Raw genomic sequence first — 16,883 nt, 5'->3', positions numbered from 1 at the left:
GATCCTAACTTCCTGATCAGCCCACCCTTTTAGTCTCAGCTTCTTTTAAGAATCTGACAAAAAGCTATAGGCTCATTGTGGTAGGGAGTAATGTCTCCCCAAAGATGTCCGTGTCCTAATCCCTGGAACCTGCGGATACATTAGGTTACACGGAAAAGGGAAATTAAGGACGCAGGTGGAATTAAAGTTGCTAAATCAGCCAATTTTGAGATGGGGAGATTATCTGGGTGGGCCCAAGTAAACACAAGGGTCCAGGTGGATGGAAGAGGGAGGCGGAAAAACAAGAGCATCAGAGCAGAGGCAGCAGGAGAAGGACTGGGCCTAACATTGCTGGATCTGAAAATAGTGAGGGCCACGAGCTAAGGAACGCAGTGGCCCCTAGGAGCAGGAGAGGCAAGAGATGGAATCTCCCTTCAGCCCCCGGAAAGGAACACAGCCCTGCTGACAACTTGACTTCAGACCAGCAAGCGTCAGGCCTCTGACCGACAGGACTGTAGAATAATACATTCGTGTCATTTAAAGCCACTGAGTTTATGGTAATTTGTCACAACAGCAATAGAAAACGAATATTCCATCATGCAGAGTTCATAGCAAACTGCAAAAGTTTCTGAGTGATCCAAGTCCCCGAACCTTACCCATGTCTAAGAACCCCTTGAGTAGAGGCCCTTGGGATCTGGTGGCTGTCTAGCTGGCATATCCTAGCTCTCAACTGGCCAAGCTTTTGGCAGTTTGCCTGCTGGGCAGGGCTCTAGTCCCTCCTGGCCTCTGTTCCTGCAGGCCCCTCAACCTAGGAAGGAGCCTCTACCACCCCCAACTCCTACTGGCCTTTCAGGACTTGGCTCCAGCAGGCTTTTTCATGTCCCAAGTTCACCAACCACTCTCCTTCATGGTTCCTTGTCCAGAACTGTTCATACATTTTTCGGGTTCTTTCTTCTTCCATGCCAAGCTCCCCCATGCTCACTCCCACCACAAGAAAAAAACCAAAAGACACATGCACACTCCCTAGCCAGTCTGGCCGGTAGTCCCCACTCAGTATCTGCTGAATGGACGAGAGTTTGGAGCCAAATGCTCCTTAACATGGTGGAAAGAACGAGCCTGGACCTTGGAGAGGTCGACCCACGGCGGGGCGGCGGTCCGACCAGCCTGGAGCCCACCGCCCCGTGACCCTAAGTGTCTTCCCCTCATCTGGAATCCCCTCCACCCCTACTGCGCACACTAAGAGGGAATTCCAAAGTTATGGGGTGGGGGTGGGGGAGGGACAGTGGTTTTATTCTTTCACATCAGACAATCTGAACTACAATTATGTCGGTCAGAGTGTTACCGATTCTAAGGCAGAGAGGCCAGGTGGGGTCGGAGCGTCGGGATGGTCATCTGGGTCCCCTGGTCCGTCCGCCGCCCAGTGGCCCAGTGCTGGGTGGGGATGTGTTGGGCTCCCGGCGCGGGTGAGCACTTACCTATGAGCGCTGTCGCCCGGGGCAGTTTCTGGTCGCCGTCCACACCCGCGCGGTGCAGCGGCGCTGCGTCCTCCTCCTGCTGCAGCTCCTGGCAGCGGCAGCGGCAGCGGCACGTGGGGGAGCCCGGGGAGCCCGCGCGCCCCTCGGCAGGGCTGGCCCAGCCCCACGAGCCGCCCGGGGACGGGGCCCGCTGCAGGAGCGGGTGTGCGGGGGAAGCTTGGCGGGCGAAGGCGGGGGACTCGGGCACCGGCACGGTGAGGAAGCGCGTGGAGGGTGCGGGCGAGGGCGCGCGGCTGCCGCCGGCCGCGCCCACGGGCTTCACGCGCACGTCCACCTGCAGCTCCACGGGCGCCCAGGCTCCGGGCGCCGGCTCGGTCCCGGGCTCCTTGCCGTCCTGGGGCCGCTCGGCCGATGCGGGGCCCGGCGACGGCGGCTCGGGGCCGGCGGACCCGGGGCGGCGGAAGGCGCCGTAGCCCAGGCTGAGCGGCGGCGGCCGCAGGCGCGCGGGGCGAGGCGCGGGCGGCAGCTTCTCGCACGAGAGGTCCGGGCCCGCGCCCGCCGGCTCCTTCACCGTCTCGGCCAGACTCGGGCTGCTTTCGGGACGCCCAGGCTGTCGCGCCTCCGTGGGGACCTGCGGCTGCTCCAGCGCCGGGACCCGTCCTCCCAGGGGCTCCATGCAAAACTTCGCCGCGGCTCCGCCTCCTCCCGAGGCCTCCCGGGCCCATCCAGCGCGCTGAGCCGGGAGGTGCCGGGCGCGGCCCACCGGGCCCCGACGGGGACCCCGCTTTCCCCTCCTGGGTCCCGATTGGTCCAGCCGCGTAGCTGAGGCTGTCAGGCCACGCCCTGCCTGAAGGGCTCCGCTGTGATTGGCTGTGGCTGAGTTCTGCTGGCCACGCCCCTTCAGGAAGCAGCTCTCTCTCCGCACAGAGAACCCGGGCTGGGGGCTCCAGGCTCCAGGCCGAGGGTTCACAGGTGGGCGGCGGCTCTCGGAGGAACAGAACGACTAGAGAGGCAGGTGGGACGGAGCCCCGAGCCCGGCCTGCCTCCGCCCTTTTCTTCTGCCGCACGTTGGTTTGGGCGGGGAGCTACCGGCCAAGCCTGTCTGGATCCCCGGACCTCAGAGGAAACGGGAAACCGGCGGCCTGCGGAGAAGTGGCTGAGAGGACCCACCACGTCAGGAGTCCCGGAGTCAGTGACTCTGAGGCCCGACTCCTACTAGCCTAACTCATTAAAGACTGAGCAATGGATAAGCTCGAACACGTGCATTTCCACCGGCAGAGGAGCCTGCATCGGGCCGGCCCGGCGTGGTGGAGAACAGCGTTCCCAGCCCTGGCCAGTGAGCTGAATGCCGTTTAAGAGATTCCTGGCGGGGCTCCACCAGGACCTACTGAATCTCATAGGGGAGATGAGGCCACTCGTATTTCTACATTCAAATTTCAGATAAACAAGGGATAGTTTTTTAGTATAAGCACTAAAATGTAAAGTGCCAAGTGTCGTGTCCCTACTCCAGAGACTTCTGCTGGAGTGGCCTTAGGAGCAGCATTTGGAATGACCATTGATACCAAAAAATCTTCTCTGACCAGGTCAGCTAAATTGCGGTGCTTTGGGAGATCTAAGCTAAGTCAGAAGTCACATCTGCTTTTCCTGGAAAACGTTATCATAAGACCATTTTTACTTAGAAGCAGATGTAGAATGCTTTTTGTAACTCTTACCCTAGATCCCTGTGTGTATGACGTAACCTGGTAACGATCCCAAATCTATATGTCATGTACAACCATTAAGAAACGTGATGAAGTGATTAGGGGGACTGTCTTCTCTCTCTCCTTGGGTTCTTCCCCAATATGATGGTTGCAACCAGGGAAAAGCATTGATCAGGTTGCCTGGAGAAGTGAGCTCTGAAGATAGACTCAGTTTCTTTTAGGTCAACATCAAAGACTTGTTAGCCCTGGGGGATGGAGTAGGAACTTAAGAGAGGGGTTAAACTACTGGAAGAATGTCCTCTAAAAACAAGTAATTGAGAGAAAAAGTTCACCAGAAAGGAAGTGCTACAGTAAAACATTTTATGTTTACTTCCTTCAAAACCCCAGACTATATATTTAATATGGGGGCATATATATGCATGAAAATACATTTTGAAAGGTGTGGAATGATTCACACCAAATTGATAATAGTGGATTCTGCTATTTGGGGAGGAAGACGGGGGATTAGTCTAGGACACTTCAACCTTATCTAGAATGTTTCCACTTCCTACAAAGAAAATGTATGGATCTTCTTAAGCTAAAATTCAATTTTTAAAAAAAACGGCATATTGTAAGTTACTCTTTAGGGCGATTAAAGTTTATTATAAAAATGTAAATAATTCAAAACAAAGTATGTAAAATATTTCTTTTTATGTCCCTACATTCTGTCCTCTGTTTCCCCTTTCAGAGGTGGGGGTCCCTGCTGAGACCTGGTTGCTTGTCCATCTTCCGTGTGGTCCGGAGCCGAGAGGGAACGTCCTCCTGTTCTTTCTTAGATAGGGATGATGATTAGCGACCAGTTTATAAAATCAAGGATCTCTCACTTTCCAGGTATTTCAGGTCAGAGAGAGTCAGTGTGAGGCACATTGTGTGTCATTCTCAGGCACGCTCCCTGGGTCCCATGGGGAACACCCTGAGGCCTGGCTCTCCAGGTCACAGCTGACCATTCTGGGCTGGGCTACCAACTCAAAGGCACCGAGGGGCATCCTAAATTCTGTCTGGGATTTGAACTGGGGGACACAGTGCCTATGGGGAGTCAGTGGTGGGCACTGGTGCTCAGAGGTCAGGAGGTGGCCGTAATGCTGGCAGCCATGTTACAGCCATGCGAGGAGAGTAGACAGCAGAAGTTAGAGGGGACTCAAAATGTGGCCCTGGCCAGTCCCTCCACCTGTTTCCTGGGTTCTGTCCCTTCCTGCCTACAGTCATGCCTTCATTTCACAAATACTTACTGAGCATCTATTAACGTGCCTGGTGTGTGGATATCCAGCCATGGCTCCTTCTTGAGAGCTTGCACCACAATGATCTCCTCTTCCCTCTAATATCTCTAATCTGTCCCTTTCTACGGTTCTTTCCCATCATCATTAAACATGCTCGCATTTTAAATGCCTCCTTGGGTCCAATATCCTCTTCCTGCTAATACCCTATGTGTTGCTTCCTTGTCACGACCAACCTTCCTCAACAGGAACATTGTTCTACTCTCTGTCTCTATTTTGTCACATCCCAGACACACCTTAAATCACAACAATCTATTTCTGTTCCCACTAGTCTGCCAAAATTTTCCTTGTCAAGGAAAAGGTGTCCTTATTAAAAGGGGAAATTTGGACACAGACATGCACACAGGGAGGACACCATGTGAAGATAAAGGCAGAAATTGGAGTGATGCATCTACAAGCTGAGGACACCAAAGATTGCACCAACCACCATCAAGAAGCGGGTTGGGGCAAGGAACAGAGTCTCCCTCACAGCCCTCAGAGAGAACCAACACCCCTTACACCTTGATCTTGGACTTTTAGCCTCCAGAACTGGGAGAGAATAAAGTCTGTTGTTTAAGCCCCCCAGTCCGTGGTACTTTGCTGTGGCAGCCCTAGCAGACTAGTACAAGCAACGCCCCCAGATGGCTGCCTCCCCCGATGGCTCTGTGGACGTGGGTGGTCTCCCAGAACATTTGTACCAGGCACCTCTGCCACCTTCACCCTTTTACCATCGCATCTCAGCCAGGCCAATCAGATTCTCCTTCGCAGGAATTTGGCCCTTGATCTAAGAGACACAGCGCTGGGCATTGCCAGAATTCCGAATGGGGCAGAGAAGGTCCACAAACCCCATTCAGGTCCCCAGAGTTTGTCTGGTTTCAGCCCTTCCTAAGGCTTGATTGTTCAATTCTGTGGATTTCATGAGACACCGAGTATCCTTCCCATGCCTGCCCCCTTTTTGCCTTATGTTAGCATATTGTTAAAGACTCTGGTTGCAAGTGTCAGGAAACCCAAGTCCCACCATGGGTTCCTCAGGCTGCCTCAAGGTGAGGACTAGGTGCTATCTCCATGTACTTCCCACGGCACAGCCACAGCAGTCCTGGTGCCAGAAGGCCATTTATAACTTCAGTGGTGGGACATCCTAAGCTGGGTGAATTACCCAAATGTTTCAAGGGGGCTCAGATGCCAGCTGGCCAAAGAGAGGGACAAATATCCACTGCAGTCCTTCCTTCGTTCCATTCTTCTCTCTCACTTTCCCTCACTTTTGTTTTCTGCTTGCAACAGTAATACTTGTGATACACAATGTAAATGCTACAGAAATACATACTATAGAAAATGAAGGTACCCAGTATTTCACGCCCCAGGGATCTTTGTTATCAACATTTTGTAATACAGGCTTCTGGATTTTTTAAAAATGCATACACTAACCTATACTATTGTAATATGTACATACATCTATTTCCAAAACGTCACTCATATTAGATGTAGACCTATGCATAATTTGTTTGAGTCTCCTGCTGGTGAACATTTGAGTTGTTTCTATGTGGGTGACATAATTACTGCAATGCTGCAACGCTGTAGATATGAATATAACTCATTGACCATCCTTGCACATTGTTTTAAAAAATCCCATCTCTGATTACCTGCAAGACACTGAACAGTGGATGAGGGGCTGTTCCCCACGGCCTCACCAGCACTTCACATTATCAATCTGAGTCTTTACCAATCTGATGTGTGAAAATATTGAATTTCAACTTGCATTTCTATATGAATGAGGTTGAATGTCCTCTCATTTGTTAATTGTGTGTCTGAGAAGCATCTTGGAGAGTCTCAGGGCCTCAGTAAAGGACCACTGGGATTTCCTCTAATGCCAGTTCTGGATCATCAGCTGGTTCCAGGAAGGGGCCCAGCAGGAACAATCATCACCCCCTCCTGTTCCTGCACCATTGAGTTCACTGGTCAAGGGAGGCCGATGGTATCTGGCCAGTCTGAACAGACTGAAGAATTATAAGAGCATAAATTAAACCACAGCTTATTTTCCCAGAGAGCAAGCAAACATGCCCCCTCATGGTTCTTGATTGATGTCACCTCCTGTGGCATCCTGGGCCCTTCTAGGGCCCCTGAACACACAGTTGAGGCGAGGAAGGAACTTTCTGCACAGCCGGCTCCCTGGCATGGCCCATCCTTAGTTCACATTCCACCTGCTTAGAGGCCCAGAGGACACCAGGCCAATGTGACACTCCCACCCCTACCCCTGGGTCCTCAGCCTCTCACCTGTGGGCTGTCTTCATAGCACTCAGCACTCTCTGAGGTCAGTGTGTTCACACTTTTGTCATGTGATGCTTTCACTCTAGAAATCTTTGTGTACTTCCAGATCACTCTCTGGAATGCCCATCCCTGGTTCCGGGCTGATGCCACCACCAGTGGCTTAGTGAATAGTTATGAAATCAATAATACTGAACAGGGCATTGTGCAGGGTTTGTTGACAAATTCTAAACATTAAGAAAAATGGAAAGAATAAACTGTGAACACATGAACACCCTCCAGCTAGGTTCCCCATGTTTGCCTTGTCTTTCTGTCTGTCTCCATGCAAACATACTTTCTGGTGTTGTGCAGCCATTAGAGCGTGACCTGGAGACCTCATGAACCGTCACCCCTCAATGGTTCGGCACGCATCTCCTAAGCACACGCACGTCCTCCTACGCAAGGGCCACACCATTCTCATACCAAAGAAACGAACAAGAATGCCACATTAGATGATACTCTAAAGGCCATATTTAAATTTCCCCCAAGTTTTTCAAACCAGGTTTCCATCAAGGTTCACATATTTTCTTTTCTTTTTCTTTTGGCTGGCCGGTAAGGGAATCCGAACCCTTGACCTTGGAGTTATCATCACCATGCTCTAACCTACTGAACTAACCGGCCAGCCCTCACACATTATATTCAGCTATTATGTCCATTGACTCTTCATAAAAACACTGGGAGGAAGTCCCTAAAATCCCTACTTTACAGGTGAGGAAACAGATTTCGAGAGGTTGAGGAACTTGCCCAGGATCACACGGCTCCAAGTGGGAAAGCCAACATGCCATCAGACATCTCTGACTCCCAAACACATCTTTTCTCCCCTTTGGCTACTTGATGCTCCCACTAGTCCTCCTGGTTCCCAGGACGTTTCAGTCCCACTCTCTGGTTGATCCGGTCCATGCAGAACATGGACTGGGACAGAGGTACAGGTGTTGACCTGGTTCCTCGGCAGACTAGGCTGGCATTCAAGTTCCTCCAGCCTCGGTGTGCACGCGTGTGCATGCCCCCCCCACCCTAATCTCTTGTAACTCCCCGAGACATTAGCCATCAATGGGAGTAACAAGGCAGGAGGATCCGCTTGCATCTAGGCTGGGCAAGGAGGGACAAACATGGCTCTGGTGGAGGAACAAAAGGTGGCTTTCAGTCAGGTGTGTGGGTAGGTAAGGCAGCAACAGGGATTGAGAAAACATTCCACCTAGATGCAGGTGAGCTCATCCGAGGAGACTTGGAGAAGAGCCACACAGCAGGAAAACATCTCCCTGAGTCATCTGCATGATCAAACATAGACCCTCCCTTGTTGAGAGCCCCATTCCCAGAATCCTTTCCTGTAAAACTCAGCACTTGTGGGATTGTGAGTAACTGACGTGTGTGAATAGACGGAGCCTAACTCAGCAGTCTTGGGGCAGCTCTCGTATGGGTAACCCCCCAGCCTTAGCTGATCTTTCTGGGTCTGAGGCTCAACATTTGGGAAGACCTAAACAGGGGCAGGTGGAAGGACCAGGAGACCCAGGGGGAGCAATGGAGTGGAGCTGGGCAAGGGAGACCACTGCCTCACAACACAGGTCTCTAGAAGAACTTCCCAGCAGGCTTCCCATCACCAGAGTCCGAGAGCAGCAAATGGAGAAGACATCAGTGCCCAGAGCACCTTGGTGAAGATGCCCCCATGTTTGGGGCCAAAGTTAACCTCTTCCCCTTTGAGCTAAATCAGCCCATTATGAATGAGATTTGCTGGTCCAGGAGTCTGTAGGTATAAGGTCTCTCCAAAGTCAAATTGGGCCTTGCAAAAATCTCATAAAAGGGCCTAGAATACTTCACCAGGAAATCATGACTAAATATAGAAAACTGTAGTCTAATGTATGAATAGCTAGAGAATATGTGTTTCAAGACAAAGGTGGTAATTATTTATATAACTAGGGGGAAAAAGCCATGAAACAATCATTTTTAGAGAAAAAGCAGGGGGTGGTATAAGACAAGGTCTCCCAAATATAAAACTTTGGCAAGTTTTTCGGCACTGTCCAAGACAGAGGACCAGATATTCCAGTTCTCTGAGATGTAAGGGAGCCTGCCTGCCCTGTGCCACCTGCTACTGGCCTCTGGATACTGGGGCCTTGAACCACATGGGCAGGAGAGCCGGCCTGGGAAGGGTCAGGGGTCCTTCTGCACTCACATGCAGGTGGCTGGTAAGTCCCCATCAGCTTCTCTGTCTAGCCCCTGTGTGTAGGGCCCTTCTGCCTCCTTGGTCCTCTGCCCAGTCCTGGACCCCAAGTCCCACCTAGACCCTTCTGAGGTCTTCAGCCTCCCTCTGACGCTTGGCCCACCTGTCTGTCCCCCATGGTTCCGGGCTATCCCCTTCCCCTTCCCCCTCTCATGGGCTGGGACAGCTGAACCCTGAAGTCTGTAGCGAAAACCTGCCATTGAAAACCACCCACTCTACCTTGGCCCCTTAGACTGGACGCTGCCTCTTGCTCTAGAGTTTACTGCTCTCCTGTGGTCTCAGCGCTGTTGCCTCACCCCAAGGCCCCCTCCTCTGTCTTCATTGCCCCAGTTCCCGTTCTGGGGGGTGGGGAGGCTGACAAAACTCCTCACCGTGTATGAACAGTCTCATGTTAGGGTATACATGTGATTTGGTGACCATGTGCTTAGTTTCTCAAGCGAGAGATTTTTAAGGGAGATCTCCAGGTTCAACCCCTGTGCCTGAGGAACGCTATCCCTGACTATCCCATGTTCTTTAAAATCCAACCCCAAACCTTATGGAATCGCTGAGGAGATAAGCTATTTGTTAGTGGAATCCTATCAACTTCCTTTCTTATTTCTGCTTTCCTGTTGTCCTGTAGGTGGACATGGCTCCTAAGGTCCATAATGGGTGATAATGTGCTTCTCACCATTTGGGTACAAGAAATGCCACCTTGCCTTATTTCTCTAAGTCATATTTGTCCAGCTCAAGCCCTCACTTATGAAGGTCTAGGAGAACTTCTCTGTGAGTCCAGTACTAGCGCCCCCTTGCCAGGAGATTACACAAGGACCCCAGGGCTTCTTAGTGTCCTGAAAGAGGATGCTCATTCTGGGGTCGTGGGTCACCATTTGGCTGCTGCTTCTGCCTGATGCAGGTGCTGGTTTTTCAGTCTTTAGGGCTCAGACACCCTCACCCTTCCCGTGTGGTCACAGACAGTTCCCGCCCCTGCCCACCCCTCCAGAGCCACCCCCCTCAGGGGCCACCTCCATGAAGATCCGCTCACCCCCTCCCCTGTCTTGGGCCTGCCTCCTCCCCGGCCCTGTGGGAACAGCTATCCCCGCCCAGCCTCCTCCATCCTTGGGCTATTCTTGGGGCTCAGTCCATGGCATCTTCCTCTATTCCAAACCTCCTGTAGTATTATTTTACGAGTCCAGGCTTTTAAACAAAGCACTGAACTCTCCTCTGGGGCCAGGCACAAGTCCATTTTCAGGGCAAAAAGTCTACTGCCCTTTTAAGAGGAAGAAGCAGAAAATCTCTCCTTTTTTTGTGTAACAAGTCAATAGGAAAGTAAAATGGTAACTTTTTTTTCTTTTTTTTTTTTGTGGCTGGCCAGTACAGGGATCGAACCCTGGCCCTTGGTGTTATCAGCACCATGATCTAACCAGCCGGGTTAACCGGCCAGCCACTCCTCCCTAGATTGCTAATTTTCAATCAGACTATTCCTACCCATCAGCGGGATGTTTCTTTACGCTGTCAGGAGCAGGGATAACGAGCTGCTCACTCCAGAGAGGACAGTTGCATCAGAGACAAGGTGAATGGCACCCACTGGGCTAAGCAGTCCACAGCTTGCTCTGTTGAATGCACAGCCCTGGTCAAGAGTGCTCTTCTAGAGCCTGTCTGTGCCTGGGCCCTACTGGGTTTCTAGACCACAGAGGAAGGTGTGGGGGTCTACTGCAAGACCCCCACCTACCTGCCCTAGGCTCACCTGTGCAGAGCTCAGTGAGGACAAAGAGACAGTTGATTTGAAAGCCACCAGATTTGATCTAAAAGATTTGTCCTCCCTGGAAGCCTAGCAAGGCTGGATGCTAGGTTAGATGGCAGGGCTGGAGGCAGCAGGTAGCCCCGGCTGCTCAGGATAAAAGGTCAAATGTGAGGCTGCAGCAGGCCTGTGACTCACCAGGGACACCCACTCCCCAGTAAGTGATCAGCCCTAGAATCCAGGGATTCTCCACACACTGCTCCCGAATCCCAGCTACTCATCCCTGCCAGGCCCAATGCCAGCATACCTCATGGCCAGGTCTTCCCTTGGGCCTTAATCTAAACCACATGACCATTTTCTCTAGGGGTTCTAGGGCACACCCCACCTTCCACCCACATACCCAGCCATCAATGGCCCTAATGACCTAAGACTGGCAACGGTAGGGGAAACCCATAGCCAGGACTTGCTTGCCATGGACATTTCATGCCAACCTCTCCTGCACCTGTTGGGACCACTCTCAAGGATGCGGACCAAGTATGGCCCAGAAAAAGCCTGAAATTCCCTCACGGCCCCCAAAGTTGGAGTTGTGAGGACAGACTCTCTTCGGCCTAGGTTAATAACCTGGGTGTGACCATGGCCTTTAAGGGAGACACTTTGACACCACCAGCCTTGCATGTGGCTTGGCTGGGGAGAAGGTTTCATTATAGCATGACTTTTGCTCATGTCATACCCGTGCTTTTCAGATGGTGAGAACATCTGGGCAGACTGTGCACAGTCCTGTGTGGTAAAGGTGGTAACGAGCACGCTGTGACTGCCAGCCTGTCAAATACAAGAGCGAGAAGGCCGGAGAGAGAGGGTCATGGTCACGGGCCACGGCAAGGTGGATTTAGGGGGCACTGGACATGGACATCAAAATGACCGAGCTTTCTAGAAGACGGTAAAGCAGAAACACAAAGAAATAGAGAAAAAAGGCTTTTCTCCTCCAAGTAAAAGCTGAACCCATCAGTGAGTGAAGAATGGACATCTGATGAGGCTGCGGGGGAAACATATTTGGGGAAAGAGTTTAAACAATTTGCTAAAATTTCCTAATTTATTTCTGTAAAAGTTGATATCTGGCTGTCCTTTTTATACTGCAGATTTTCTCTACCACAGATACCGTGAATGTTGTTCAGATTATATTGTCACAGATACGTGGCCCAAAATGCCTGTTTCGTTTTTCAGGATGCAAAGTTGCCCTTTGCTGCATTCTAAGTAGGTAGAAATATTTGAAGGGTAGAGTGCTGGGAGGAGGGTCAGACGGATGGGAGAATGAGAGAGGGGGACAGCACGAAAGAGTTGGACCTGTTTCTGTCCTAATTATAAACACTGTGAATCCTTTGGCTAAGGAGAAGTTGTCCGCTGCCACTCAGATCTGACTGAAATGAACAAAAGCCCTCGATAGAGGCAAACATCTGAAGGACACGTCTAACGTCCCTAACAATCCTGGGACCAGGTCCACTGAATCAAGCTCCACTCTCCCCCATAAGGGAGTGGACACTTCTATTACTGGGGACCCATCAGAGACTCCAGACCACAGAGGACCACGTCATATGCCATTTTGTGACCACAACAGTCTAGACTGCACTCTCCAAATTATAAATCCACAAACGAACCTCAACAGGAATTTCAAGGCCCAATTTGGGAGATCAGCCATTGTCAAGTTTAAAGGTTTTGGTCTCATTGCTAATAATTCTAGTTTCACGACAAGCTTTCTATACTTTATGGGAAATTGTGTTTATTGTTTTACCATAAAAACTTGCAGGGAAGGGAAGTTTTCAGGGCAGTAGTTCCCAGTTGGCTTGTGTATAGGTTCCTTTGAGAGTCCAGTGAAAGTTGAAAACCTCTCTACTAAAATACACACACATTCCGCATCACTTTCAGTTTTAGGGAGTCAAAGATTCCCTGAAGTCTGCCCATGAACAGCAGTGTAAGGCCCCTGGTTTACAGGCTGAAGCTCTACCCAGCTGGCTTATTGACTCTGCTGCATTTTTGCCCATGAAGCTTTCACAGGTCATTGAAGGGCTATTTTGCACCTGTCTTATCAAAGCTCTAAACTGAGATTATGGATGACTTTTATCTGCAACCAGATCTAAATACTATGACTCAGACAGCATGTCAGTCTGGCCACAGTGCTTAAGAATTAAACACTGTGATATTCAGCCAGAACTATGACATTTCTGCAAGCAAAATACATTAACTAAAACTTTTAAGGATATCTTCATATTGATAATTCAGAAATTTATTTCAAAAGCCAAAGGGCAGGCTGGCTGGTTAGCTCAGTTACCTAGAAAGCGGTGTTAGAACACCAAGGTCAAGGGTTTGGATCCCCATACTGGCCAGCTGTCAAAAAAAAAAGGAGAAAGGGGCACCCTCCGGAAGGGCTATGACAGCTCACACATGCTGACCAGACTTCTACAGAGCTGAGTTTCTCTGGCCACTAAGGTGACCCAGGGTCTGTTCTGGCTTTCGAAACCTCCCTCCCCTTCATAGACTGGGGACACATAAATAAGAAACCATCCAGCTGTTCTTCTGTCTTGGAGATTTTATTGGTTACCTGGGGATCAGACGTGATGCTGATCTAAACCTGACGCAAAAGGAAAAGCTGTCTCGTAGTCTCGATGAGCTGAACCCCGTTCCCTCCAACACCCCCTCCTCCAGTGGGTAGGAGATGAGGGTTTTGGTGCTATCTCGTCTGGGGATCTTACTGTTATTCCCAACTCCCCTACCCCCATTCATATGTTGAAGTCCTAATCTCCAGTACCTCAGAATGTGACTTATATGAAACAGGGTCACTGCAGATGTGATTAATTAAGGTGAGGTCATTTGGGTAAGGCCCTAATCCATCATGACTGGTATCCTTATAAAAAGAAGAAATTTGGACACAGACACGCATGCAGGGAGAACGCCATGTGAAGATGAAGGCAGAGATCAGGTGACGTGTCTACAAGCCAAGGACACCAAAGCTTGCAGCAACCACCAGAAGCTAGAGGAGGCATGGAACAGATTCTCCCTCAGCCTCAGACAGAACCAACCCTGCCGACACCATGATCCCAGACTTCCAGCCTCCAGAACTGGGAGAAAATAAGTTTCTGTTGTTTAAGCCACTCAGTTTAAGGTACTAAACGCAGCAGCCCTAGGAAACAAACACTCTTACCTAGTCCTTTGATAGTCCTGTGAAACGCATCATGGTCCCATTTCAGACATCAGAATGTGCTCACCTGCCCAGATTTTATAGAGCAGCTGCAGGACACACAAACGCACCTTTGCCCCCACCTTGGTCTTTGACCTCTGGGACTGTAGTGTCCTCTCAGTCTAGAGGCGTGTGTGAGGTATTCTGGGTACAAGAGAGGTGAGGCGGCAGCTCTCACCTGGCTGGAGGAACCAGTCCAGGGCCGGCAGGAAGGTGGCAGATACATGTTTTCTGCCTGAGAAACCTTGCCATCGCTGACAGGCATCTGCAAGAGTAATGGCATTATTCCCCAGCAGTGCCCCCTGATGGAGGCCACAGCCCTGGAGAAGGTCTGCCCCTTGGCTAGTACACTGTGCCCTCCGTGGAATTTCTACATGTGGAGGCAGAGGCCAGTTGGGGCCCATGGAGGCCAAGGAGTCTTAGGCTGAGGCTCCATTCAGAGCCTTTTCTCTGAGGAGCGTCCTCTAAGGCCGTAGATGGTCCCTATCTGTGCCTTTGTCATAATTCGGAAAATGGGGTACTGTGGGCAGGTACAGCCTGCAGGGCTCATGGAGAGCAGGTGAATTCCAAAACTGTGCCCCTTCCTTCCGGCAGACACAGCCCCTTACCAGGGGCTATGGCTTCGTGATCAGGTCAGGGCTGAATTTCACATCCCAATGCACACCTCCCCCAGGCACTCGCGCAGTGTGCAGCTCACACAAACACACATGGCAGCTCCGACCGCTCCCTCCATCCTCAGCTTGCAGCTGCTTCTATCATGCACTGATCCCACATGGGTGGGGGATTGGTCCTGTTGCCCAAGAACAGCAGCTAAGGCCCAAAGCTATGGATAAGAGGTGCTAAGTACCCCACCTTCTAAGTCCAAGGAACCCCAGCAATCATGCCAGTCCTCTCACAGGGCTTATTGAGGGGTGCCTGTTGAGAGCTTTCTGTCTCTCCTGCCTCCAATATAAGTGGGAGTGATGGGTGGTGAGGGAGCTCTGGGGAGCCTGTTCCAGGGACCTAGGATTTCTGCCCTTCCCTCCCTGCCCTGCCTCCAGAGTACTGCTAGCTTCCTCTGGCACCCTTGTCTGCCTGAACACTTTTCCCACCTGCCAACAGATAATGGGGTTTCCTAAGTCAGAACTCAGCCAGCTGCTGGAGTACAGTCAACCTGGGGCGTTTGGACCAGCCCAGCCTTCCTCTGGGGAGCGGGCTCCAGGCTGTGTCTTTCCGGGAGGAGCAGAGGCGCTTCTGCAATGCTCCCCAGCAGGGCCTGAGATCGGGCCCTCCCCGGCACAGAGCTTTCCCGCACACACCAGAAGGTTCCGAGGTTAGACCTCGCGTTGGAACGGAACGCAGTGTTACGTCTTGTTGTCGCTAGAGGGCGGTCGTGCGTAAAGGGAAAGCGGAGAGGCGCGGGCCGCCGCCGGCAGCCGGGCTCCGAGGGGCGGGGGGGAGCGCGGACCTTTTCCCAAGACGGGGTCCCCGGAGGCGACGAGGACAAGCCAGGCCGCAGGGAGCAGGGGCTTGCTGGCCCGCCCGAGCGCTCGAGAGCTGGCTCATGAGGGCAGTGTCGCCGACCCCCAGGGCCCTTCCCGGGGCGCTCTCCCGCGGCAGGGGACCCGGGAGCCCGTGCCCGCTCCCCGGGGCTCCCCAGCTGCGCGCAGACGGGAAGAGGCATCGCCAGGGCGTGTGGCACCTGTTTTGAACCCAAAAGGCTGGGGGATTTTATTTTATTTAGTTTTTATTTTTATTGAATCAAAATTGATTATACATATTTTGGGGGTTCAATGTTGACATACGTTGATCAAATCAATAGTACCAGCATGTATATCGTTACAAATATGACTTATTCTTTATGTCCCTTGTCCAACCTCTCCCCATCCCCCTCTCCCTCCCCCTCCCCCTCTAATTACCCTAGATTTCTTCTCTCCTTCTGAAACAGTAATGGTTACTCTGTTGATTTGTTGCCTGGATGATCTGTCCAATGCTGAGACGTGTGCTCAGGTCCCCCAATATTATCATAGAGCAGATGCTTCTTCTGTCACTCTGGAATGGGCTTTGTGGAGAGAAACATCCTCTTCTTTTCTTTGGTCTCTGCTGGTGACTCTCCTTGTGTCAGTGCACTCCAGTGGCTGGCAGACCATCTGCATGGTGGTTGTGGCATCTAGCTGCTTTTGTGGCAGCTGTGGTTATTGTGGTGGCTGTGGTGGGCCACCCACATGGAGGCGATGTTTTGGGAATGCTCCTTGGCGCTGGCGGTGTGCCTGGTTGTGGGGCTGTCTGGTCCCCAGCTCCATCCCTAGGGTCCCCGGATGGGCGCCGAGGCACTGGTGCCGTGTAAGTCTGGGGTTTTTTTAGATGAAACACTGTCTGAGGGCAAGACATGAGCCCTGGGAGAGAACCTGCACCGCCCGAGCAGGTGCCTCCAGGGAGTGACCCAGAGCTCAAGGCCACGGCCAAGGCGGCGCCTGGGCAGCACGAGAGCGATTTAAAGGCAGAACAGTTTTCTGGCAAAACCAGAGTGGCTTTGTGTGGTTACAGCCTGTACAATTAAATACTAATTGAAATTACATAATAATAGTAATAGTAGCAGTAGCTCTGTGTGTGTTTGGAAGCTTGATGTGAATTCACTCTGCTCTGTGAATATGCCGGGCACAGGTTCCTTAGCATCTGCTTCGGACTCCAGGGTCGAGGCACCCCGGGGCCACTGATGTGTCATCTGTGGGTTAATAAACAGGGAAAGAACAAAGGATGGGAAGTGGCTTCAGAAAAATGTTTCCGAATCCAAACTAGGGGAAATTAAGTTATTTAAAGGCTGCATTTTTGCCCTATTCAAAATGAAAATAGTTTTAGTACTACAGGTAACAGTGCTTATTCTTACAGCTTTGGGTACCTCATTAACTGAATCCTAGATTGTTTGTGAGAAGAAAAAAATCTAAACTGCTTTTTAGCCTCTAAAATGTTAATTAATGTCTGGGAATATTTGAAAA

At 51.3% G+C, this 16,883-nt stretch overlaps 1 protein-coding gene across 1 annotated transcript in view; it reads right to left on the bottom strand.

Annotated features, from left to right (window-relative positions):
• The window catches only part of KLRG2 (killer cell lectin like receptor G2), a 34,066-nt gene extending 18,495 nt beyond the window's left edge, over nt 1-15,571 (bottom strand). Inside the window, exons 1-3 of the mRNA XM_063101008.1 lie at nt 15,062-15,571; nt 14,087-14,173; nt 1,455-2,457 (exon numbers count right to left, since the gene is read on the bottom strand). Of these exons, the coding sequence (XP_062957078.1) occupies nt 1,455-2,457; nt 14,087-14,173; nt 15,062-15,571 (1,600 nt within the window). The remainder of the gene's footprint in view (nt 1-1,454; nt 2,458-14,086; nt 14,174-15,061) is intronic.
• Between the last annotated feature and the right edge of the window lie 1,312 nt (nt 15,572-16,883).

The sequence above is a fragment of the Cynocephalus volans genome, chromosome 6 (assembly GCF_027409185.1).
Source record: "Cynocephalus volans isolate mCynVol1 chromosome 6, mCynVol1.pri, whole genome shotgun sequence".
NCBI classification, from domain to species: domain Eukaryota; kingdom Metazoa; phylum Chordata; class Mammalia; order Dermoptera; family Cynocephalidae; genus Cynocephalus; species Cynocephalus volans.
This window is presented reverse-complemented; position numbering and strand designations above follow the sequence as displayed.